The following is a 25,363-nucleotide window of genomic DNA, read 5'->3' as shown; positions in this document are numbered from 1 at the left end:
TTTAACTGTCTGTGCTGCTCATTGTTATCAACTTCCCCAGAGCACCTCATGGAGAGGGTGGGAGGCCTCTTTCACTGGCATCTCGCCTCTCTCACCCGTGCTCACCCTAGACGATGCTTGCCAGGAAATCATGGAGCACTCAAAACCTTAGAGCAGGGCCCATTTTCCCCTGGCAAGTTCTCATGGCCTGGACTGGCTTTCAAGCTGGGGGAGGGCAGGATGGGCAGACTCCTGGGAAGTCAGGATGGTTGTGTCTTCTGTCGCTGGGAGAGGTCCTTTCTCTGATGCCCAGGCACATATTGCCATATGAGAAGAGAAGCCAGAGGGACCTCTTCACGTGCCACTGGGTCTGCTGTCTGCTTTGCTGCAGCTCATCACACAGCCTGTGTCCTGCCGTCCTTTTGGTCAGGACACACTTCAGTTGGGTTGCAGAGACCAGCCCTGGTACAAATGTGGGAAACTTTACGTCGAGCCAAGAGTCTCTGTGAAGGCACTTCGCCCCGTTACCCATCCTTCCTAGAGTCCTACCAGCCCTTCTCTTCTGGGCAAGGTCTGAGTACGCAGATGAGTCTCAGCCCCAGCAACTCCCCTGCCTCCAAGCTGGGAGGCCCAGCTGTGCCAACGGCCCAAGAGGGTGTATTTCCTGTCTGCTGCAGGAAATTGATTTTGCACCAGCCCAGAATAGCAGACTGGCATGCTTGGGTAGAGGGGCTTGAAGGCAAGGCAGTGTTACACGGAGAAGCTGGAGGACTGGTGTTAGCGTCTTAGATTTTTGTATTTATTTGGGTCTGTCGGCACAAATGTGGACACGGGTTTATGAGCAGGGAGATCAGAATTTTCCTGACTAATGAGGCTGGTCCGTCTGGTGGTGCGTATGTTGACAATACATGAGGCTTGTGGACTCAGTTTCCCCAACTAGGCTGTACAACTTGAAACTTCGACTTATACAGCACGTAACCTGTAGAAGGGCGCAACCCATCCTTGTCAATCACCATCATTCCGAAAATGGACGGGAATCCTGGTTTCCCCAGGGGTAAAGCCAGGAGGACGAACTAGATCATATCTATGACTTTTTCTAACTCTGTCAGTCTATGAACTTAACTCTCCCCTCAAGGTACCCATGAGACTCTTCCTTAGCATCACAGCCTGGAAGTCCCTTGCAACTAGAGACCCAGGGGACAGGCTGTACCCAGAACATTCTCTGCTGCTGGCCTGAAAGCTTCTTAAAGTAAGAGTCTTGTATTGTTCCTATTAAAATTCTCCTGCACTGACCCTGGTCCTTGTGTCTGATAGAATTGTATTTAAATATTAGGTTATTTTAGTTCCCTGAGATTACTGCAGGAGAACAATGAAGAGGGAGGAGACAGAGACTGAGAAGCCGAACTGGGTCTCAGCCTGATAGGGCCTCTCTTGCCCCAAGTCCAGATCTGAGCCTCCAAAGGAACAAAGAGATGCTTCTTGGCCAGGAAAGATGCTGGTACACTTGAGTGACAGCTGTCAGAGAGACACCCCTGAATGCTCCTGCCTGCAGTAGGGAGGCTTTGGGAATTCACCAAGAGGCAGGTGGTACACAGGGACCCCCTAAGCAGGATGAGTTTCTGTTTCACCCTGTTTTATGATCTGTGAGGCAGAAATGAAAGACTGACATCTGTGGTGGTTGTGGATGAGGAAGTGAGCCTGTCCGCAAAGATCCAAGTCCACCTGGTCCAGTCCCAGGCTCTGCAACTAACCCTGTGGGATCCTTCTGTTCAGTAAGTGTGATCTGGGATTACAGCAAGAGAGAATTTAGATAACACACAGACAAGCTTTGGGAAACAAAAAGGAAAAGTGCTTTCAGCCTCAGGGCACAAACCTTGCTCTCTCTGAGCTAGGATTGTGTTACTCAGAGCATTTCAGATTTATGGCTCTTAATCCAAAAGAGCAGGAAGGGAAGAGGACAGGGGATTGGGAATGAGGGCAAGAACATAGGACCAGGCAGCTATGGCAGGAGTATTGAGCACCTACTGTATGCAAAGCCCCAGGCCAGCACCATGAGAGGCCACCAGTTGGAGCAGCCATCTCCAGGCTGAGTCTGGTGTATGTCACTCTTGTGGTGATGAGAGTTCCAGAGACTGTCAGCAAAGCCTGGTGTTCTTCCCTCAGATGGGCCCCATTGCAGCGTGACCTTCCAGCCCTTGCCTCCCAGGGAATCTGTGGCCTCGAGGTTGAAGTCACCAGTTAAGTCCCTTAATCGTTCTGTGATTCCAGCTTTCTGCTGTAGCCTGACTTCATCCTGTTGTAATGCATGGGGCTTGCTTGCCTGTCTGACAGAGCCCTAGGGCCCATGCATGGGCTGGGCCTGCCTTAGCTCCAACCAGCTGTGGCTGCTCGTGACCTACATTCTGTAGACCAGGGATTCTCAACAGAAACTGGCATGTTGGGCTGGATAACACTTTGTTGTGGAACTGTCTTGTGCATTATAGGATGTTTAGCAGCATCTCTGGCCTCTACCTACTAGATGCCAATAGTACCTCCAAATTGGGACAACCAAATATGTCTCCAGACATTGCCAAATGTCCCTTGGGGACCAAATTGCAAGGAGAGCCACTGTGGTAAAGCCAGCCCCACTTGTTATGGGAGTTCTCAAGAATTCAATGTAAACCTGCATTATCAGCCCCCAAAACAGGACGCGGCCATATCTTCCCTGAAAGGCAGAATCAAGCAGAAGGCAGGATAGCCCAGGGCTTAAGGATACACACTGTGATCAGATCACCCTGTTTCCCATCCTGGCTGTGCTGCGGACTGCACTGAGTGACCTCATCATTGTCTGGCTTCTCTGGACTGCAGTTTTCTCTTTTGAAAAGCAGGGATAAAAATAACAATGATTCTACCTACCTAATGCAGTTTTTGTCAGGATCAAAGAAAATACATGTAAAGTACTTACCTGTTCTGTAGTAAACAGTCAAGACATTTCTGTTGCAGTTACTATTACAGGGTAGCAATGTGGTCAGGCTGACGCTGCAGGGCCTGGAACAGAAGAGCAGGGCTCTCCTGAGAAATGTGAAGATGCGCAAGGCAAGGGATGCAACCAAACGCCAGGTAGTAGGAAGGTCCCTAAGTTGTTATGAGCGGTGGTGGGGCAAAGAGGGATAGATGGAGTTTCAAGGTTAAGTTCAATGCTAGAGAATTGGGAGCGGTAGAATTAAACTCATACATGTGGCTGTGGAGTGCAGGCATGAGCATGAACTTCAACAGTTCTCAGTCCAGGACTCGTAGGGGAACCACTTCGGAGCTTTTTAAAAATGGTGATGCCCAGATGCTGACCAGCTGAAATCTTGCTTTTCTAAGCTCCCCAAGTGATTCTAATGAGCAGCCAGGCTTCAAGAACTGCTGTTCCAGGTAAGTGTTTCTGAAACTTAAATAGGCAAACAAATAAATCATCTGAGGATCTTGTTAACCTCTGACTTATCAGGTCTGGGGTGGTGCCTAAGGTTCTGCATTTCTAACAAGCTCCCAGGTAATGTCAGTGCCACTGGTTCATGGATCACATTTTGAAAACCAAGGGCTTAGAACAATGGTTCTCAAAGCTGGTTCCACAACCTGGAAGCCTGGCAGCACTGGGCATCACTTGGGAACTTGTTAGAAATGCAGATTCTTAAGCTTCACCCCAGAACTCCTGAATCGGAAACATTGGGGGTGGAGACTAGCAACTTGTGTCTTGCCGAGCACTGAGGTTATTCTGAGGCCCACTCATGTTTGAAAACCATAGAGCATCAGCTTGCACTTGCCTTGTTTTTGTGGACCAGAGGAAGTCCATGGGTGAGTTGGTTCAGCCAAAAGGATCAGGGTTTGAGTAGAAAGTCAAGGCCTTGGAATGAGGCCGTCTACTTGCCTACATGCTGCGGCATTCTCCCTCAGTCAAGGTGACAGGACTTCTGTCTCAGGCGCTGTGTAAACCATTGGCTTCTCTGGTTCTTCCTGCCCCTCCCTCTTCTAGTTCCTTCAACCACAGAATCCATATGCTACCATCTTCCTGGCAGTCAACATCACCTTTACCAAGAAGCTCCTACTGTGGGGCCATTCCAGGACCCGGTGCCATTGGCCCACACTGGACTCCTGGTTCCTTTGTGGGACCCAACCCCATTGATAGAGACTTCCCTCCCATTGGTCCTTTGTATTCCCATCATGCCTTGCAGCTCAGGTTCTACTAGTTATGACACCAATTGCCCTCTAGGTGGAGCCATCTTTGGCAGCATCGGATACAAGATACAGTTTCTGATAGGTGATAGCAATTCAATAAATGTTCTTGAAAAAATGAATGGGAGAGTAAGATTGGAAAGAAATTGACTACTTTCTCCCATCTGCCTTATGTGCAAACAGGAAAAGAGGAGCTAGAAGAAGTCTCTTCTTGTTGTCCTTCCATCCTTAGGGGCTTCGCATGAGGGATCTGGAGAACAGTTAAAGGAAAAAGGCTTTTTCCCTTAAAGAGTTCTCATTACTGAAAAGAGAAGAGTGAAGAAACAGCCTGTTGGGAGGGGTCCGAGCTTATTAAATTTGCTTCCAATTTTCTTACCACAGTAATTGGATTCTGATTTATAGGACGCGTTTGGACAGTGCCTGAAACAGAAAACTATTAGCTGAGCATTAGAACAATCACTACCGAGAGGGCGGGTGCTGGGGTGAATTGCCTAGGAATCCAGAAATGCAGTTGGTGGGATGAGGACAGGAAGAAAGAAGGAAAGCTGTGGAAATGTTCACCCAACAGGCGGCTGTGCTGATTGAAAAGCCTAGTGCACTGGCAGTGCAGAACCCCTGACAAGCAAATCCTGGCATGGCGTCCTGTGACAGAAGAAGCCCCACGGAGGCCGAGGGCTTAATTTCTCTGTATGGAATAGGACAGAATTGCCATTTCCCTCTTGGTCCTTTACCCCATGGAGCCCACAGTATTTTGGAGGCAGCTGGGTTTCCCTGGAATATGGCATAACTGGAGAGAGGAGTAAGAGGAGATAAGATTGGGCAAGGCTTCAAATGCCACTTTCCCAGAGTCTGTGGGGTCCATGGGGTGAGCAGTGAGTGATGCTCACAGGAGGATAGTTTAGCAAGTGAGCGTCTACCGTTTCCAATGGATCCCCTACTCGTTCACTCTTTGAGTTTAACAACCTTCTTCCACCCAACCCACTCCTTACATAACGTTTGATGTTTTCACAATCTTGAGATTGAAACCTGCTATCACCAGCCTTTGCTCCATCTCCACATGTCTTTGCTCCAGCTCTGTCTCCTGGTCCTGGATTTCGGCCTGTAACAGGAGTGGGGATGAGGTAACTAGCCGTGGTCTTCCGCACATCTCTGCTCCTCTTGTGGCTTTGTTTTCTCATCCATAGTTGCACTCAAAGCTGTATCGTTCTGTAAGTCGCCACACAATTGTTCATCAATTCATCCTCCTCTCCTCCCAGATGTATACACATACTACATACGCTCCGCTCCCCCACCCTGCCTCAGTGTGAACAACATGATTGTGCTAGTATCAGGCCACCATAACCCTAAATTTCTCCCAAAAGCCCACACTTCTAACACTGATGAAAGCTTTAATATCCAGGGCACTGCCTAGGTCCTGTGGAGTCACAGGGATGAATGTGGCCACCTGTGTCAAGGAGCGGGGGTCGTGTGCCATAAATAACTTTCAATGTGAAGAAGAGGCAGCATCTAGCTGGGGTGAGTCCGAAAAGATTTCCCAGGAGATTTCTGCTCTCTGTAAAGCACTGACTTGCTCAACAGATAGTCCTCATTGTCCAGTTCTGCCCCCACCACTGTCCACACATCCTGGTGACACCAGCTGGACTTACCATCATCCAAGTAGCACATAAAACATCTGGCAGTCGAGAAGCCCTTAAACAGGGGCATACCCCTCGAGAAGGGGGAAATATTTTGATAAAGCAAATGTATATTTTCGTGGTTACCTATCAATACTTATGGAGTTGCTTTGATTGCGGGGGAGCTGGTGGCAGGAAGGACTGCGCCCGTGAGCAGTGGACTGGAAGGAGTTAGAGCGGGGAAGCCCCATTAGGTCACCTCCTCCTGGCCCGGCTGGGTTTGATTGTTCCCTTCGGCACATTCTCCCGGCCTGTGTCCAGTGCCGTGCTACATGGTTCGGACAGTGGGATGCCCACCGCTTGCCTAGAGGGAAGACGCCACACTTCGATACATCTCACCAGGAAGACATTTTTCCTTTGCTCCTTTTCATCCTGGGAAATGAAGGGGCAGTGGCCCAGTTTCGGCTTGCATTTCTCCCTCCTTGTATTTACTCAGCTGGAATGGCTGCCAAAGATCATCATCATTTCTCTCCTTGTACTCCTCACTTAGCTGTAATAGGATAAAAATCTTTATGGCCAGAACGGGTAAGCATAAAAAATGTTCATATTCCCTCAGAGGCAAGGCTATTCCACGAGCTCAGCACAGAGTTGGTGATTGCACATCAAGGTGGCAGGGAGGGGAGGGGAACCCATCACAGACACTTAGCTTTTGCAAACAAGGTCCCCTTCTGCCACATACCAGTCCCTCCTGTGCATCATTTTCCAATACAGGAGTTTGCGAGTCTGTTGGCAGTGGCTCTGAGTGCGCTGGACTCCAGAGTATCTCAGACTTTCAGGGAGCTTTGGAAGGCAGCAGCCGGAGGACTTTCCGGACATCCTGGAAGTGGTTCTGCAAGAGAACTGTGTCTGCTGCCATGGGCGGCTCTTTTGAATATCACCTACAGAGCCTCAGAATGGGTCCTCTCCAGGTAGAAGAAAAACCACAGAGGCTGAGCTAGCAGGTGCCTCTGGGCCAGGATTCCTTCCACTGCCAGTCCCCTGGGTCCTTGCATGCTGCCCCTCACACCACTGGCTGCTCTGTGAGCTTCAGGCATGGGTCCCAAAGAGGCAACTCAGTCTTTGAAAGGGGACCAGTCAAGAAAACCTGCTTATGGAGGTCATCTGGACAGACTGCTTTAGCTAGTGTTTCTTATCCCTGCTTCCTAGTCAGTTCTCACCAACTTTGACATTGCATTGTGCACTTCATTCATTCATTCATTCGTTCATTCGTTCTTTCATTCATTCATTCATTCTCACCATTCATGTGTTTGTTCATTCACCCACGCATCACATTTTCCAAGCACTAACCACAAGCCAAGCTCTGTGCTAGGAATTGGCCCCCACACCCCAGAAGCTCATGGTTCAGTGGGAGAAATGCACATGGGACTGATTCCTGATGCTCAACTGTGGGTTGCCGTGAGGCCATGTCCTTGATTCTGGGGTTAATGCCCAGACTTACTGCCCTTGATCCCCAAGCACCCATCTCCTGCCCTGTCCTTGGTTTGGGCATAGCTATTTCTGGCCATGGAGCAAACCACACAGGTTAGGAGCTTTCTTGTAAAAAAGACAGCATCAGGCTAGCCTATGGAGAAGGAATTTGCACGTGGATGGGAGGCAGAGACTTTTTGAAGGAGATGGCATCTGGACAGGAACTGGGGGAGACAGGTAGGATTTTAGCCAGTGGTAGGTGTTCCCAGTTGAGGGAGCAGCATACCAAAGACAAGGAGGTAGAAAACCACAGTGTTTTGTAAGATTCAGCCCAGTTTCCTTGGAGTGTGGGATGATGGAGCAGAGGGGTGAGGGGAAGATAATTCTGGAAGGGAAACTTGGGGTCATGTTGTGGCAAAGTCTTGAATTCAGGATAAGGAGCTTAGAATCAATTCAGTAGCATTGTAATGCTTTCACTTTCTCACTGTCATTGCCTCATCATCACGGCAAACCCGGAGGATGCCCTAAGCAACACAGCCATGGCCAGTACTTGGAGCTCCTGTACTGGGAGCTCCTGCCAGGTTTGGAAGGGGACCAAGGAAGGACTGAGCAGAACTGTGCCAAGCCACAGTGATGCCACCCCCCGCCCCAAGAGAAGGGTGGGTAACAGTACAAAACCAGCTTAACCTGAGCTGGGTGCCAGTTCACGGGGGTAAAGCGTGATGTGGGATCTTGGCTTTAAGACACAGGCATCCTCCAGGTGGGGATGTTGGGTCTTATACTGGGGAGTTTGTTCTGAGGTGAAGTGGGAGGGATGGGAAGCAAGAACTGGTCCTGAGGGAAAAGGAGCTGGTGGGGACCTAGAAAACGCGCCTGTCCTTTACCCCCAAACTAAGTTCTGGGTTGTAGGATGGAGTACTAGTACTGGCTGTGGAGACTTGGGTAGAAGAACGAGACTAGCAGATTAACCACGTACCTGGGAAAGGAGATCCAGGCTCAGAGAGGTTAGGGGACTTGTTAAGGTCACACAGCTAGTCAATGCTTGGCAGAAACTCAAAGTTAAGTTTTCAGATTCCAGGTCTGTATATATTTTTTATTCTGTCACAAACATAACGCCTCTATTATAATCCAAGTTCAGTGTGTGTGTGTGTTTGCGTGTGTGTGTGTGTGTGTGTGTGTGTGTGTGTGCACTTTTAAGAAGGCAGAAGGCTGAGCAGGAGACCCTTGATTTGCACTCTTCATTGTGGAACATTCTTGTTAGTGCTACGGGGAACCCCAGAATGGCTGTGGAATTCTCAGAGGAGGAGAAGGCATTGGTGTGCTTGGCTGTGGCCCTTGCCTATTTCATGGGCTCTATTAAATCCTTCTAGTTCCATGGCTTTTGAAATATTGCTGCAAGTCTAAAATATGCCCCAAGACCGGAATCTCTCTTCATCTTTTCTTAAGTAACCTTTGTATCAGAGTATCACATACATACAGGAAAGTTCACACTTCATTCATGTACAACGTGAAGAGATTTTCAAAGAGAACACGGCCATGTTCCTACATCAAGCACCTCAGTCGAGGTTAAGAAAATTCTCGGTGTGCAAGAAGTCACCTTGTCCCCTGCCCCTACTCCCCACTGCGATTAACACTGTGCAGACTTCGAACACCCTAGACTAGCATTGCTTGTTGCTGAACTTCATAGAAATGGAATGACACAGTATATACTCCTGTGTGTCTGGCTTCCCTCAGTTAGATGTGTGAAATCCAGCCACATTTTGCAAGACACAGTATGTTCATTCTCGTTGCTGGATAGTATTCCTTTGGATCAATATATATCAATTCATATGTCTATTCCACTATTAATACTCATTTGGGGTTTTTCCAGTGTGGGGCTCTTATGAATAGAGCTTCTATGAGCATCCTTTTACTTGTCTTTTGGTGAACATGCTTATGTGTGTCTGTAGCGTGTATCCCTTGAAGCTTTTATAGATCCTGTCAAACATCTAAGAAAGTGGTTTTACCGGTTCCACTCTCCAGGAGTGTAGGGGGTTCCAGCTGCTCCATATCTTTGTTAGCTGTTAGATGCTATTTTCTGTCTTTTTCATTTTAGTCCTTTTAGAGGCTGAGTGGTGGTATCTTACTATGGTTTAAATTTGCCTTTCCCTTCTAATCAGTCAAGTGGAGCATCTTTTCATAGGTTTGCTGTCCTCTGGAATACCCAGTCAAGTGTACTGCCCCTTCTCGGTTCAACTTCCTGTGCCCTTTGCCCAAGAACCAAACAGAAAACCTGTCTCTTAGTCTGTCCTCAATGACTCGCTTTTCTTCTGATTATTTGTGGTGTTTGGTCACTCATCTCGGCAGCGTGAGGAAAAGGGAGGCAACATGGACTGCGCGTGAGAAGACCTGCAGCTTATCTAGGATATTGCCTGACTCTGCAGCAATCTGGCATCCGTTTTCCTACCTGTAAGAAGAGAGAAGTAGCTCAGAGATGGTTATTAAGGTCACTTTCATCTCTGGCTGCTGGTTGATAATACTTCTGCCGGTAAGGACATGCAGGAACTGACTTAGGAGCTGAATCGGATTGGAGGCTATTTTCAGATGCGTGACTCCTCCAGCTCAGCAGCAGATCCCTCCCCCACAGCCCTGCATTAATCTTTCCCCTCACACACTGCCTTTCCCAACAGGACGGAGGACCTGCAGGACCGTTAAAGCTGCCTGTCCACTTCCTTACGCCTTCCCCACCCCCATGTGCCGTCCACGTGATGGAGGTCACCAGACCCCCTCCCAGTGTAAGACACAAATGTAAGCTGGTGTGACACAGTCTTTGCACTTATCTAAAGGCCCCAGGATCTATTAAACACAAAATAGCCAAGCTGTTTGCTCCTGGAGTTGGCATATCACGTGGGTGGCAGCTTAACTGCCCAGGTTTTTCAGCCGAGCATAAGGAGTGGGAATATACAGACATTTTCCCTTTAAAACCCAGAACACTGTCAAGTTCAGTTACCATTTCCCCCCAGTGCTTTAAAGAACCATTGGTGTGATGGGCCACGTGGGTCTCTAAGGCCAGAAAGGAACAGGGCTGGCAGGATTGGCTTGGGACATCCTGAGGCGGCTCAGGGTACCTGGGGCAATGCCTGAGCCAAAGGCGGAACCTTGCAGTGAGTCCTCAGAAGAAGAACAGTCACACTTTATGTTAAGATGAGACTTTACGAAGAGCTCTCATATTTCTTTCACATGACATTCTCAGTAGCCTTTGGGGTGAAGGAGTCACTGCCGTTTCACCGGGGGGAAACTGAGGCCCGGGCAAGGGAAGTGATGAATAGGAGACCTAGTCCTCTGAGCTTTGAGATAAGGCATCTCTGCCAGTTACCAGCTGGTTCTTGGGTGCGTTACTCAAACTCCCTGAGCCTCAGTTTCCTCATCTATTAAATGGAACTAATAATGGCACCCAGGGTTGCTGGGAGGGTGAGCAAATCTGCCGTCCATGTCAAATGCTGAGCACAGTGTGCAACTGCGAGTGACTACTTGGTGACTGTTAGCTGTGGTGACGCGTACTCAGATCAGTTTTAGAATTAGGGTCAGCATTAGCACACCGGCGCTGCGACCTTTTTACTGCTGTGCAGCTGTGGGTAAAAGCAGGTCTGAGAGGCAGGGCAGAGAGGCTGATAGCTTCAAAGGAAAAAGAGGCTGTGTGAGTGAATTTGGAGAGGTCCTGGTTTAGTGCCCTGTCCCCCACCTCTGAGTTGGGGTGTGCTCCGTTAGAAGGGGCACAGACAGAGCTTCAGCCTTGGCCTTGGCTCCCGGCACTGAATGCTTAACTTACTCGAATGTCAAACTTACTTTAAAAACTGGAAGGCAAAATAAGCAGTGAGGCAATTGTGATGCCAGCTCTGGTGAAATTCATACTTTTAAGATACTGAGGATAGGAGCCAAGGCCAGTAGAGAGAGTGATTTAAGGGCCGGGGGCCAGGAAGTAGAAAATGTGTTTGACAAGAGATGAAAAGAGCAGAGAGGAGATGACAGCTGTGGGTGGGAGAAGCTGTGGAAAGGAGGCTGGCTGTGGTGACAGACAGTGGGATAGAGCGATGCGATCAGCAGGGCCCAAGGGCGGGTGGAAAACTGGCGGAGGAATGTGTGAGGCGACAGAAGAAAGGCTCTGCTGCAGGCCCCATGGAGTCACGTAGCCAGCCCAGGGTCCAACTGGGCTAACAAGAGGCAAGGTCAGCAGTGAGCCCTGTGGTTATCCTGGATGTCCCTGCTGTGACAAGAGGAAGCCTTTATATTCTATTGAAGCTTATCATATCCTGACAGCTTTCACCTTCTGCCCTCACCTGACCCTGACAATGACCCTGAAGTTAGCCAGAGCGGGCATCAGTACCTCGTTCTCCTGCTTCCCAGCTCCTCCCTGTCTCTCTTTCTTGATTCATCACACAGACACATCATTTATTCCTTACCCAAGCCTCACTGGGCCTGCCTAGACCACCTCTCAAGACAACAAGCACCCACTTTCCTCTCACCTGCCTAATCTCAGGCAGGACCTGCTAATTACCCTTTGACTTAAGCCCAAGTCCTTGGAGTCCCACTCGGCTCTCACCCTGATTTTGTTGCGTCTGCCTCCTAGGTATCTCTTGGTCCTTGATCTTGCTGCCATGCTCGGCTGCTATCCTCTTTTGCCTGGGTAAGCGCAGCAGCCTCTGGCCGCCCTCCTCCTTAGTTCTGGCCTCGCACCAATCCGTCTTCCACACCTCCTCCATGAGAGCTTTCCAAATGCAGACACATCGCTCTTCATTAAAAACCCTTCAATGACTTCAGCTCACCCCTCCCCTAAAGCACGTCCACCCCAGCCAGGCCTGGGGCTTGCAGCTGCCTCACTGTGCCCCAGGGTTCACACCTCTTCATCTCGGCTGCTCTCTCTGCTCAGGAAACTCTTTCCTCTTTCAGGAATCTGCTTGGTGGTGGGTGGGGTGGGGTGAGGGCGCTCTCCCCAGGAAGACATCTTGCCTGCTCGGGCTGCGTTTGGTAACTGCTCCTCACTTCCTTACTCACCTCTCAGTAGCACCTGTTACCCCAAGTTGCAAGCATCAGTTTGACTTCCGTCTCCTCTCCGAGACCTTGAGCAACTTGGGGCAGGGACGCTGACTTTTCTGTCTCCCTCTAGAACCTCGCACAGTGCCCGGCTCTTCACCACCGTCAGCTCAGTGAATATGGACTCGAAGAGTACCTCCCTGCACTTACTCTCAAACTGTCTTCTGAAAACACCAGGACTTGGGAGTGCAGACGTGGGAATGAATCCTCAGAACAGAGGGAGAAAACCAAATCACGGGAAATTTAAAACTGCCTTCACTCAACAAAGAATTCTCTGTGCTAGCACATAAATTCAGGACCTTAATCAGCCAACATTTATTGATCAAACTATTCCCCTGACATGTGGTAGGCGCCTTATATATGTTCTCTCTGTTAAGCCTCACAACCACTTTGCTGTGATCCTGGTTTTAGAGATGAGGACATTGATTCCAGTAGGTTGAGCAACTTGCCCAGGGGAACATAAAGAAGTAGAAAAGTGGCCCCTGCCCACAGAGAGGAAGGCATCACTATGCAGAAAGGCCGATCACCCAGGCAGGCCATGAGAAGTGCGATGGAGGAAACCAACTTAGGCCAAGCATTGCACAACAGTTACAATCTAGAATGGAATATGACTAGACGGGAAATGTGTGGAGCTTGTGGACCAGGGCCGGACTGAGGGAGGTGAGTGGACTGGGTTTGCAGGGCCAGAAGACTCAGGCAAGAGAACTGTGGGGCAGGGCTGGAGGGTTAACACGATGCTGGAGGCCTTGGGATGTGGTCCAGGTTTAGCTTCAGGTAACTACTGAAGGTAGAGAGAGTTATATGTGTGAAGCAGTATGTGTGGAAGATTAACGTGGGAAGAGAGGAGGAATGAGAGGCAGGGGCAGGTCTGCAGGCCGGAAGAATAGTCCAGGGGCTCCTGCAGTCCGGTGGGCCATGCAAGTGAGAATAAAAGGAAGGGATGGAAGCTGACTTTGGTGCAGGACTGACTCAAGGATGGGTTGACTGACTAGGAGAATGCAGGAAGGTGTGGGAAGCCTTTGCTTTTTACCTTCCCACCTCAGACCTTCCAGAGAGGCCCTTGAGAAGACGAGTGGTGGGACACGGGCCCTCACGCAGACCGTTGCTGAGCTCAGTGTGCTGGGGGCTGCCCAGATCCTTGAAGTCACGAGGCTGCAAGTCTTATCCCAGCTGCTTCAATTGGAGGAATGTTTCCCCCATTCAGGAAAAGGAGAGAATGGCTCTTCTCTAATCTGTTAGCTGGAAGGTCTGAAAAAATCAGGAAATAGCTCAGGGAATATCAAGGGGAGACAGCATTTTTTAGCAGGTGAGGGACAGGACAGCCCAGATTTGTGATTGTCCATCTTTCCTGAACCTTCCAGCATGTAGCCTTCAAGACCAAAGACAGAGAGAAAGGCCAGTATGAAAAAAAAGGTTTGTGAGCCAGTGAGTTGGATGACCATCAAAGGGCATTCTAGTAGAGTGTGTGAGAGCCACAGAGCTGGGAGCCAGACCATCTGGTTTTACACTGAGGCTCTGCTGCTCACTGACGGGGACCTCACAGTCTTCTTGGTGAGAGGAGGGATCGTGGCACCTACCTTGGAGAATTACTGCAGGTTTAAAGCTCTTGAAGAATCTCTGAGGGTTCAGTAAAAGGTATCTATTACTACTACTGTGGAATGTGATTCAAACAGGGCTAAAACAAGACTGGAAGGAGCCGTAGTCCCAGATACTGAGGAATCTTTTAAAGGAAACATTGCAAAAATAAGCCTTGGTCCAGCCCCATACTTGGGTCCCAGCTAGACCCTGCATTTGCCTTTTGAGAACACTCTCCCCTGCATGTGTGCTCGCACATATGCACACGCACACGCTCACAACTGACATCCAGGTGGTGTGCCTGGGACCACCGAACACAGGTCCTGGCAGTGTCCCCAGAGAAGCCTCCCAAAAGCAGCTGATCTTCCTGGAGAGAAGGCACTGCTGCCTCACCAAACGTCAGTGTCCCACTCACTTTGAAGGGGTTGGTCAATGTAAAAGACTAAAACAAGTGGTCTGGGAAAACAAAAGGGCCCTGGTGTAGAGTGGAACAATGGTCATTTCTAGGAGGTCTCGGTGTAGCCAGAGGCATCTGCATTCTCCAAGTCAGCAGAGACCCCAGATTGCATGTGACAGCATGGGCCGCAGAAGTTCCTGAGGAGAAACAGGGCCAGACGTTGGAAAAACCATACCAACTTGTTAGCACCAGTAGCACCAAGAACCGAACGGGGCTGCTGGTTCCAGAGCAAAGAGTGGAGATGGCCTGTCTTTTGCGTTCAGTATCCATGCTGTCTGCAACAAGTGGTCAGACAGACGGGCTCATCACAGTTTAGTGGAACAGACCCTTGAACTGTACTTTCAGGTGCCAGTTGGTGAATTAGTGCTGACCTGATCCAGGGAGTTGGGGGAGATTTTCTTAAAGCTAAGTTTTACAATTTAAAGGACTTTTAGCTGTTCTGAGATTGCAGCCTTTCCTAGTGTTTAAACACCCTTTCTTTTATGAAATTACGATGATGCTAAATGATAGGATTTTTATAATACAGTCTTTCCTGCACAATAGAATGTTGCAAGCGATGGTCTCCATGATTTTTAAAAAAATTTTATTTTACTTATGCAAAAGAATGCCACATCTAGAAACCATTATCTGACACTAATGTTGAAATTTTAAATTGGATTATATACAAGCTAAGTTTCAGTAATGACCCAAGGCAACAATGTCCAATAAAAATGGAGGTGAGCCTCATATGTAATTTCAAATTTTCTAGTAGTCACATTTTTAAAAGTAAAAAGAAATATGTGAAATTAATTTTAATAATATATTTAACCCAATACACCCAAATATTATTTTGACATAAGCAATGTAAAAAACAAAACAAAACTGAGATACTTTACATCTTTTTTATATGAAGTCTTTGAAAGCTTGTGTGTATTTCACATGCACAGTGTATCTGCATTCCAACTAGATACATCTCAAGTGCGCAGTTACCATATGTGGCTAGTGACTACCAGATCGGACAGTGCAGGTCTGGGGGAAGTGAGTGTTGAGCCATAATCATCTCCTGAGGACATCCAAGAGAAGATACTCATCAGGATTGGGGTTAGGGTTGAGGTTATTAGCAAGCAAATGGGAAATTGACGCCTTGGAAATAAGTTAGATAATTGGAAGAGAAGAAAGATTGAGAAGAGTATGTCTTAGGAGAGAATTATGCCAGAATTTCAGATGAGGTGATGAAAAGGAAAACCAAGAGGAAACAGCCTAAGAAGACGATAGCCGTGCTAGATTTCATGAAAGCCAAGGAGAAAGAACCAATCATTTAATGAAATGTATGACCCTCAATGTCAAGTGCTGCTGAGACGACAAGAAGGATAACAACTTAAAAGATTCCCTGAGATTTAGCAACATAGAGAAGTAGTAGGGACCTTGGTGGGAGTATCTTGGGGGAGAGAGTGGTCAAAGAGAAAGGTGGCCAGTAACCCTAGGTGGACTGGGGCCTGGGGCCTCTCCGTACCATCTGACAGGGGCCCCCAAGCCTAAATACTTGAAGAAAACAGCAAGTTCAATAGCCAAGAACTAGGAGATCTTAGCTCCATCATTAACTATCACGATGATCTTGGGCAGGTTAATTCACTGTTCTGGGCCTCAGTTTCCTCATCTGTAAAAAAGCAGGGAGCTGGAACCAACATTTTATAAACCTGTGTCCCACAATTCTGTTTAGTAGGATGTTAAATAATAGGCTTGGCTCAGAATATATTGCGTAAGTATTTGAGTCCCCGTTATGTGCAAAGGATTGTGTGCTAGGAAGAAAGAAAATGTGCCAGAGTGGGGATGGGGCAGGTCTTGAGGTCAAAGCTTGGTAAACAGTAGGCTAGCAGAAGTCTCAGAACGTTTATCAAGGTAATGTGCATTGGTGGATCACCAAAAAGGTAATCTGGTATTTTTCCAGTATTTTTTATTTGCAAACTTATTTGACTGTTGTACACTTTATTCACAGAGCATATACAGACTTTTGGAGATACTGTCAGCAGCTGAGTGTAGGGACTGCCCAACCAGAGGATCTCTATAGTTCCTTCCAATCCAGGATTGCAGCAACCCAGGAGTTTATCTGGAGCCAAGGAGAGAAAGGTCTCCGGCTGCTGGGAGCTGCAAAATAAAGTAGAGGTGGAGACTGAGACTTCAGGAAAGTCTGAACAGCATGGCTTCCTATATCATAGTGCCCCCTCTTCCCTAGTTAGCCTCCCAGTTTGTCAGCAAAGGCCCCTTTGGGCATTCTTATGTTACCAGGAAAATGGGCTTGCAGGGCTGACTTCTGGGATCACCATTCTGATCTACAGCCTACAATTAATTTGATGGAGAAGTGCCCTAGAATTGTCAAGGTGTAGATTTTCTTAGAAATTGGATGCTACTGCAAGTAGGTGGCTAAGAAATCCAGGAGGTTCCTCTGAGGAGCAAGAAGTAAACTGCAGACCCAGAGCTGGCCTGACTTATGAATTCAACTAAGAATACTGCGATGGTTCATATAAGGGAATGCATTTGTTGGTCTAAATAGGCTTACCCTGAGACCAAGTCCCCTGCCAAATGGCCTTGTATTCATGGAATGGAGGAATGTCCGTGATACCATCTAGGTCAGCCTTTTTTTTTTCTTTTCATTTTAATTTTTTAGACTGGGTTTTTTGTTTTTAACTTTTTAAACATTAATTTATTTTCCAATTACAGTTGACATACAATATTATATCAGTTTCAGGTGTACAATGTAACTAGACATTTATATACCTTATGAAGTGATCACCCCAATAAGTTTGGTACCCATCTGACACCATCCATACATAGTTATTGCAATATTATTATAGGTCAGCCTTTTTTACCTGGACTTCTGCAAGAGAATTAAGTCTTAAAGCCTTACAATTTCCATTATCTGAAATGAATTAACTTCTCCTCTATGCATGTGGAAAGGTATTAGTTATGCACCATCCATGGGAGAAGTGAGAAGGGTTACTCAAGTGATTTTTTATGTATCGTGGTTCATGTTGGGAACGTCTAGGAGAGTTGAATAGATGAAGATTGGAATGACTCCCAAAGGTACCACTGGAGAGCTTCCCTCTGTATGTCGGGACTACACGGCATCCCGTACCTAGCGTCATCTTGTGGAATGGAGGCCGCCAGAGCATGAATAAATGGGTCCCTCTGAGGAATCTGGGAGTACCATTTGGGGAGAATCGTAATGCATTTGCATAGCACTTCCACCAAGTACCCAAGAGAATTTGGCTTTGACCCCAGGGGCATGAGAAACCCTGGTGGACTTGTTTCTTCGGTAGCTAAGGGTGCTGTATTCATTTTTCTGTTGCTGCATAATACATTACAGCAAACTTAGGGGCTTAAAACAGGGTTTATCATCTCACAGTCTCTGTGGGTCAGAAGTTCAGGCATGGCCTCTGTGGGTTCTTATTTCAGGGTCTCTCACAGGCAGCAGTCAAGGTATTAACCGGGCCGCAGGCATCTCAGCGTGGCTGGGGTGGACCCTCTTCCAAGTTCCCTCATGTGGTTGTTGGCAGGACTCAGTTCATCACAGGCTGTTGACCAGAGGCCACTCTCAGGTTCTTGCTATGGGAGTGGGGCTCCCCAACATGGCAGCTTGCTTCACTAAAGCATGCCAGCCAAAAGAACAGAAGTCACAGTTTCTTGTAACCTAATCACAAAAGTGACATCCCATCATTTTAGCTGTATTCTGCTCCTTAGAAGTAAGTCACCAGGTTCAGCTCCCACTCAACGGGAAGAGATTATACAAGGAGGTGGGGTTTGGGGGCCATCAGCTGCCCACCCCAGTGCCCAGCGAAATTCCTCAGCAGTTTCCGTCCCTGCCCTGACCCACTTATCCCCTTCCCCGCATCCTGGAATTGAATCACATGTTCAGCAGTTCCAAACGTGCCAGTCTCATGCAATAGCTGATCCCACTATTATTTTAGGTGTCTTTTAGGAGATGCAGGATTTCTGCAATGCTAAGTGAGGGTGGCTATTGAGGCAAGAAGTAGGAGCAGTATATGTTTATGTGGATGAACAAATTAATCTGCATCTGAAATCTCAGGGAAATTGACATGAAATAAAAATGTCTTGCCTTACGGTGTATCAGTGTTGCCCATGCAATAAGATTAAAAGGAATTTCTGATTTTACAGTTGTCATATGTCTTAGACTTCTTGTGTTTTTTTTCATTCTAAAAAGTTGAGTTTGAACCTAGAGGCTAGTCACAGATGTGGCATTTTATAGTTTCCAGTCATCTTCCTTTTCCTCATAGCTGAGAGCAGGCTTCCTTACACAGAACTGAGCTGGAAATGCCTTAGGTGTTCTCAGCTCTAAATGACTCTAAAAGCTGGCAGCATGTCTGTCCTCAGGGAACTGACATTCTCAAAAGGCCACGCGCTAAGAGCTTTACCCTTTCGTCCTTTCTTCCTCACACATACCAGCGTTGGGGTAGGTGTTGGTGGCAGGGGAAATGAAGGGAGGAGACGGTGTCTCCATGAGGCATCTAAGGCCTAGAGCAATGACATGGGAGACGGGAAGAAGTGGGGGAGTGAGGGGAGGATGTACCCCACCTCCCTGTATCTGGGAATCCACAGATTGTCACTCCCTTGGGGACAGAAAATGTTCGCCCAGGAAACTAGTCCTACCCCCACTTTATGGCTTATGTCTGTGTTTTTCTTGGCCTTTGTGGACGTAGAGTTCGGGAAATGGAACATAGGAGGTAACCCATTTGTCTTCTCTGCCTGGGTCTGACCTCTGTAGTGAGCACTAGAGCTGCAGGAATGGGGGGGATTACGACAGACCGCAACTTTGTTTAGGAACAGATGTTCATTGTTCATTAACTCTCCCTCTCAAGGCCTCTTAGAGATCACACCTCCATTCACCTTTTCTGGCTCTATCTGGGCAATAAGTGGGCTTGGCCTGTTAGCATGTCCCTGTGACAGGCTCAGCCAGAAGTTTCCCTGTCTTCCTGTTACTACCCAAGGGTGGCAGCCTGTCCCTCCCTTCTGGGCTGGTCACTGCAACTGCTAGATTCTGAGCTCAATAGAAACTGCTCTTGGGGTGGTGATTCAAGTGTGAATACATGGGTCCACGTGGTGTACAGGGCACAGAGTTGACCTGAGTCACAGCTGGATGCTTGGAACAGTGCTGGCATGGAGATGTGGCTTGGTGGCAGGACGTCCAGCAAGCGTGGGGTCACTAGCTGCAGTGCGTGACCGAGGCCTCTCTGAGCCTCAGTCTTCTCATAAGTGAATCCGTTGAACAATCGCCCCTAATGGGGCTCTTATGAGCGTCACATATGCCAGGTGCTGAGTGCAGTGCCTGCTTGGCGGGAACACTAAGTAGTAGTTTAAAAATATTCCCTGAGGTCAGGTCTGTATTTTCATCTGTGTAAACCAGGGAGCTAAGGCGGAAAGAAGTGAAGTCACTGCTGAGCTCCCAGTGACGAAGGCTTGACCCAGTGTGTCCCACCCACCCCAGGCCTGTTGGATTGCCATTACACCACGGTGCGTCATCTTTGTGTGACCTCTCCCCTTTCTCTGACTGCCTTCAGTCTCCCCTCTGGGGCACCAGAGCCTCTTCAAGAATTTGTTTTCTCGGACTCAGAGCCATTGTCAGTTCTGGAGGAGCCAGAGCGGATGCCCTTTACATGGACATTTTAGTAATAATGATTAGTTCTCCTCTCTGCTTCAGAGTTATTGAGGCTGCCTCTCTCCATCACTCGCTCCTGTTTTTATGCTCGAGAATAAAATCCCCAGTGTTCATACTTTATGACCACGTCTTTTCTTCCATAAAGGCAGCATGCTGTAGGAGGAAGACTGTATGTCCGGGAGTTACAGGACCTGGGTCCGTGCTCCAGCAGCCATGCCCCAGGCCACCAGAGGTCCCTGTTGAAATGGGGATGATCATCATCGTAACACTTTCTACGGGCTGCTGTCAGTTTAATGAACTTGTGCAATAAAATGAAAGGCATGTGCACAGCATTACGTTTCTGTGGTAACTGACAGCGATCCTCACTTAGTGAATTGCTGACATGCCTAAGTTGGCACAGGTTCAGGTGCAGGGGGGTACAGGGGTGGGCAAGGGAGCAGTGATTGGCTGGTTGGAGAGATGGAAAGAGACGAAAGAGGGAGAAGCTCCCACCCTGGGCCAGCATCTCAGAACCCTCTCTTGGAAGCAACCTCTGCAAATAAGTGGCACTGAACACTCAAGAAGTTGATGGTTCAGGAAGCATTTTGAGACCCACCTGAATTAAGGAAAATCAAGAGTCTTAGTTGAATCTTTCTTTAAAGGAAAAAAAAAGAAACTACACGTGGAAAATCAACTCAGAGGAGCATGCATTATTCAGGAGCTGCTGTGGCAATCAGGCAGCAGCCTGGGGCTGGCATCTGTCTCCCCACACAGCAGCGGTCCCGCCCTTCCTCCTGGTTCCACCCCCACACTGATCTTTCCTGCTCACTTGCTCTTCTCTCCAGTAAAACCCCTGAGTCTTTAATAAATTATAAACATGCTTTCTGGTCCGTCTGCCGGCGCCAGAGCTCAGTGTTGGCAGGCTTTTTCATTCCCCTCGTGTCCCTAATAGATCTCGCTGTTTGATGAGTCTTTTAGATTGCTCTCCCAGAAAGCTGGCTCTCCTCAATGCATCCAGTTTTAAGGATTTTTCACGGCCTTTGGCCTTGTTGCTGCCAGTGCCCAGTGCTTGTCCCTAAGCGGGGCTATTGGTGTCCCCTGGGCCTTGGAGGACAGGTAGCTTGTGCACAAGGTTCAGGCAGGTGGGCACCACTCAGCACCAGCCCCTTGGGCTCCTGGACCTTACTTAACCAGAGTGAGTTCACAGTGGGACACTAGGGACAAATACCAGGTGAGAAGTCACGGGACCTAAGTTCAGCTCTTCACAGTCACTTAGCAGGTGTGTGATGTTGAGAGACTCGGAGCCTCGGCCATGCTCATCTGTGGAGCAAATATTCTCAGAGACTGTCATGAGGGTCATATGAGACAAAGAATGACGCTGGGGACCATGAGCTGTGAGCAGGGCCAGAAGGAAGACACGGAGACATCCTATGAGCCAGGGTACCTGTGCTTTGAGGTGTAAAGCACTGCCCTGCTGCCTGCCCTCCCTGGGCCTGTGCAGGCCAAAGGTCCTTATGGGATATGTGCCCAGCCTCGTGGAACAGCCTCCTGTCCTCTATCCTGTAGGCACAGGAGGCTGGAGGGGGCGGAGGCCCCGGAACACAAGAACTTAGCCTCCCACTGACGCCTGTTATGTCACCAAGTTCTGCCCAGTTTAGGAGGCTGGACTGAATCATCTCCAAGGCCCCTTCCTTTTCTGAACTATGTTTGTGGTTCTAATCCAGAAGCACCGAGCATCGCGTGGATGCTCGTTCAGCCGCTGCATAGTTGTGATAATAATTCTAGCTACCATTTAGTCAGCGTCTACAAAACACCAGGTGTTTTGCCTGAAGTTATCTATGGTCTTCACAAGCGTGGAAGGGAGGTATGTCTGCATTTTACCGGTGACACAATGAGGCTCAGAGAAGGTAAATGATGAGCCCAAGGGCACACAGTTTTCAGCAGATCCAGGATTCAAATTGATATCACAGCCCAGGTTCCTTTCTCTGACATCGATGCCCCGTTCTTTGATCTCTCCTCCTCCTCGAGCCACCCAGTGCCCCTCACCTGCTGTGCACGCAGGTCTGTGTCCAAAGATAGGCAAGGGCAAGGCTTCATCTCACTGGGGGTATATTCAAGGCATTTTCCTTCCCGTTTTATAATGGTTATCTAATGTGCAACAAATCATGCCCAGAACTTAGTGGCTTAAAAATCATAGGGATCATTGATTATCTTCATAGTCTTTGTGGGTCAGGAATTTGGAGCATCTTAACTGGGTAGTTTCAGCTTGGCACTGTCATCTAAGGGCTTGACTGGAGCTGGTGGACTCAGGGTGGCTCATTCATATGGTGGGCAAGTTGGTGCTGGCTGTGGGCAGGAGCCTCATTTTCTCTGCCCGTGGGCATCTCCCCACAGGGCTGCTTGAGTGTCCTCACTCATGGCAGCTGACTTCCCTCCAAGTGGCCGAGGCAGAGCCTGCAGTGCTTTTATGACTTAGCCTCGGAAGTCACACACTGTCTTCCATCATACGCTATTGGTTGTATAAGCCAGCCCTGATTCAGGGATGGACAGAGCTACACAAGCGTGAGGACCAGGAGGTAAGAATCACTGGGAGCCACCTGCGAAGTCATCAGCTGACCTGGGAATGCGTTTCCTGACTTTCTCCCTTTCTCTATGAATGGGCGTGTGGTATACTTAACTCCCATACTAGGTACATGGAGATGGACGAGGCTTCTTCTCTAGAGGAACTTGTAGTCAAGTTGGGGAGACAGTCCCATCTTGAGGAGTATTGGAAGGTATGTGCAAAATTATGGGAGCATAAAGGACAGGTCATTACCTATCCAGAAGAGTGTGGAACACCTTCACAGCAGAAGGGGCATTTGCTCTGGGTCTTGAAAGGTGAGTAGAAGCTCATCAGGTAGAGACAGAGGAAGGGCATTGCTCCATGCAGAAGTAGTAGTGTGAGCAGTGGCAGGAGTTATAGCAGCATATGAAGCAGCAACTGTGAAAGGTCTTGAAGGCTGTGATAGGGAGTTTGGACTTAGTACATCAATAGCCTCTAGATGGCTTCAAGCCAGAGCGACCTGGGCAGAGCTGTGTGGTGGACAGTAGGACATAACTGGCAGGGGCAGAGGCTGGAGGCAGGAAGACTGGTCAGGAGGCTGCCAGAGGAATCCCAAAAAGGAGTAACAGCTCTCTGAGCCAGGGAACGAGAGAGGAGGGTGGATTCAGGGCATTTTTATTAGGAGGTGGAGCTGACAGGATGTGGTGAGAATGAGGGCAGCACAGGAAAGCCTGAAGGTCATCACCTTTTCCACTGTCTCTTCCCTTGGGACCTTTCTTCCCTGATTCTTGGCTCCTTGTAGGTGACCCAAGCCCAGGCTGTGCTCAGGTCCTGAGCAGAACAGCCTAGCTTTCTCGAAATAAGTTCTCTTACTCAGTGTTTGCTTTCATAGAAAAAAGTATTCAGGATTGTCAGGGAGGCCAAAGGTACGTCTGGCCACCTGGCCTAGGATTGAGATTCTGAAGTATTTTAGGCCATAGTCTTCTTTGAGAATCTAGTAAACAGTATGAATGATGTTCCCCCCTCCCCTAAAAAAAAAGGGCACATGTGCATATGTGGCTTTGCAGACAATTTCAGAGGGCTCGCGGTCCCCTTGAAGTCCATTCTTGGGTCTCTGGACCCCATTTTAGAAGCCCCAGGCCTAAGAAGAAATTGGAAAATGAAGAGAGGAAGTGCTTGACTCACCAAACGTCTGTTCTTTTCTTCCTCGTTTAATACTCCTCCCGTGATTGGACAGCCCTCAAAAAGAGCATGAAACAGGAGGAAGCATTTACTCAGGGACAGCCCCTGGTGGCACCAGCCTCCCTTGGTGGGTTTATTTTCATTATTATAGTCATTTTCAGGCTGCGGGCTACAATTCTCACTTGCAATAAGGTATTAAATTGAGATGACCCCAGATGTAATTGCCATACGAGATGATCGTGGACATGTGGAAATGAATGCTTTTTCAAGATGGGGTTTTATTGTTTATGTCGGGGTTTGGGGGTTCCGCTTCTTTCAACCTGCCAGGTTTCGGTGTGGGGTCAGCGGTCAGGCGTCAGCTTGGTGTGGTGGCCTGGAGCTGCTGGCCCAGAGCACGGTGTGGCCTCCACTAGCTGGCATGGGCACGGATGGGGGAGCAGAGCCCAGGACTCGGGGGCGAGTTTGTGCAGCTGCTAGGAACCACTGCTCTCTAACTGGGCATGCGAGAAATCCCACTTTTATGGTCTGTATCTCAGCTTAATTTGGCTCCAAGCCCACGTTCCCCTGAGGTGGTGGAAAGTTCATCGTCAGTCATTCTTGGAGTTTCCCGGTCCCTCTTAGGACCGGCTGAGGTCCTGGGGTGCTGTCCAGTGCTATGCGGCTGGGGCCACCCCACTGGACACCAGGCGTCTGTCCTGTCCATAGTGGTAATCACCGTGATGCCTTGCTTCCAGCCCCTGAGGCCTGCTTTGCCCCCAGCGGTCCTCCTTGTCTCCTGTCTTTCCTTCCCCAGATGCACGCTGCTGATGTATTGCAGGGACCTCCCTCCCACCAGCATCATCATCACTTTCCACAACGAAGCCCGCTCCACCCTGCTCAGGACCATCCGCAGGTAAGAGCCTTCCTGGTTGGTCAGCCTCCAGGGCCGGAACTTGGTGTGTCTGCTTGCTGGGGCGGCCAGCCTTGGGATAAGAATATCAGGGTTTCTAACGACCTGCAAGGCACTGTGGGACACTCCATGTGCATCTATCAGTCGCTCCTCACACTCCTGTGAGGGTGGCTATGCTCCCATTTTATGGGGGAAACACAGAGGCCTGAGGTGTTGGGTGACTTGCAGAAGGTCACTGAGAGTCATAGAGGACCTGGTCCCAGAGCCCTTGCCCTTGACCCCTGTGTAGACTGCCTCTAGAACACGAGTCCTAATTTCACAGTTGACAAGGGAGCTGGGGTCCTGAGAGGCTGAGTGCATACCCCTCCCCCAGCATCAGACTGGGATTAAAACTCGGGTCTGCCAAGAGCTGCCTATCCCAGCACCTGCCTCTCCACAGCCTCCCACACCTGCCAGGACCCATGGTGCAAATCAGAGCAACCTGACGCCAATGGCGAACATTTGGTTTCTCAGCCACCACCGTGTTACAGCCCTGTTGCCATTCGGGCCTCTGCATCCGCCCTCAGCTCCGTGTCTAGGCCATGCCCTTGCTCTCATAGGCATGTCCTTGGTCGTATGGCCTGTGGCCTGCGTGGATTTTTGAGAAGCAAAAGTCCCAGCAACAGCTCCCAGCAGAACTCCCCTTAAAACTCAGATGATCGCAGAGACTTGGCCAGGAATCCTTGCCCTGGTTGTTTTGGCTCCCCTTCTCGATGCCATGCCC

At 48.9% G+C, this 25,363-nt stretch overlaps 1 protein-coding gene across 4 annotated transcripts in view; it reads left to right on the top strand.

Annotated features, from left to right (window-relative positions):
- The window catches only part of GALNT14 (polypeptide N-acetylgalactosaminyltransferase 14), a 187,531-nt gene that overhangs the window by 115,874 nt on the left and 46,294 nt on the right, over positions 1-25,363 (top strand). For all 4 annotated transcript variants that reach the window (XM_074331853.1, XM_019735395.2, XM_019735396.2 and 1 more), the window contains one exon: positions 24,505-24,603. In XM_074331853.1, coding sequence (XP_074187954.1) covers positions 24,505-24,603 — 99 coding nt within the window. The remainder of the gene's footprint in view (positions 1-24,504; positions 24,604-25,363) is intronic.

Source organism: Rhinolophus sinicus, linkage group LG05, assembly GCF_036562045.2.
Source record: "Rhinolophus sinicus isolate RSC01 linkage group LG05, ASM3656204v1, whole genome shotgun sequence".
Classification (NCBI taxonomy): Eukaryota; Metazoa; Chordata; class Mammalia; order Chiroptera; family Rhinolophidae; genus Rhinolophus; species Rhinolophus sinicus.
The sequence above is the reverse complement of the archived record's forward strand: the minus strand, read 5'-3'. Positions and strand labels throughout refer to the sequence as shown.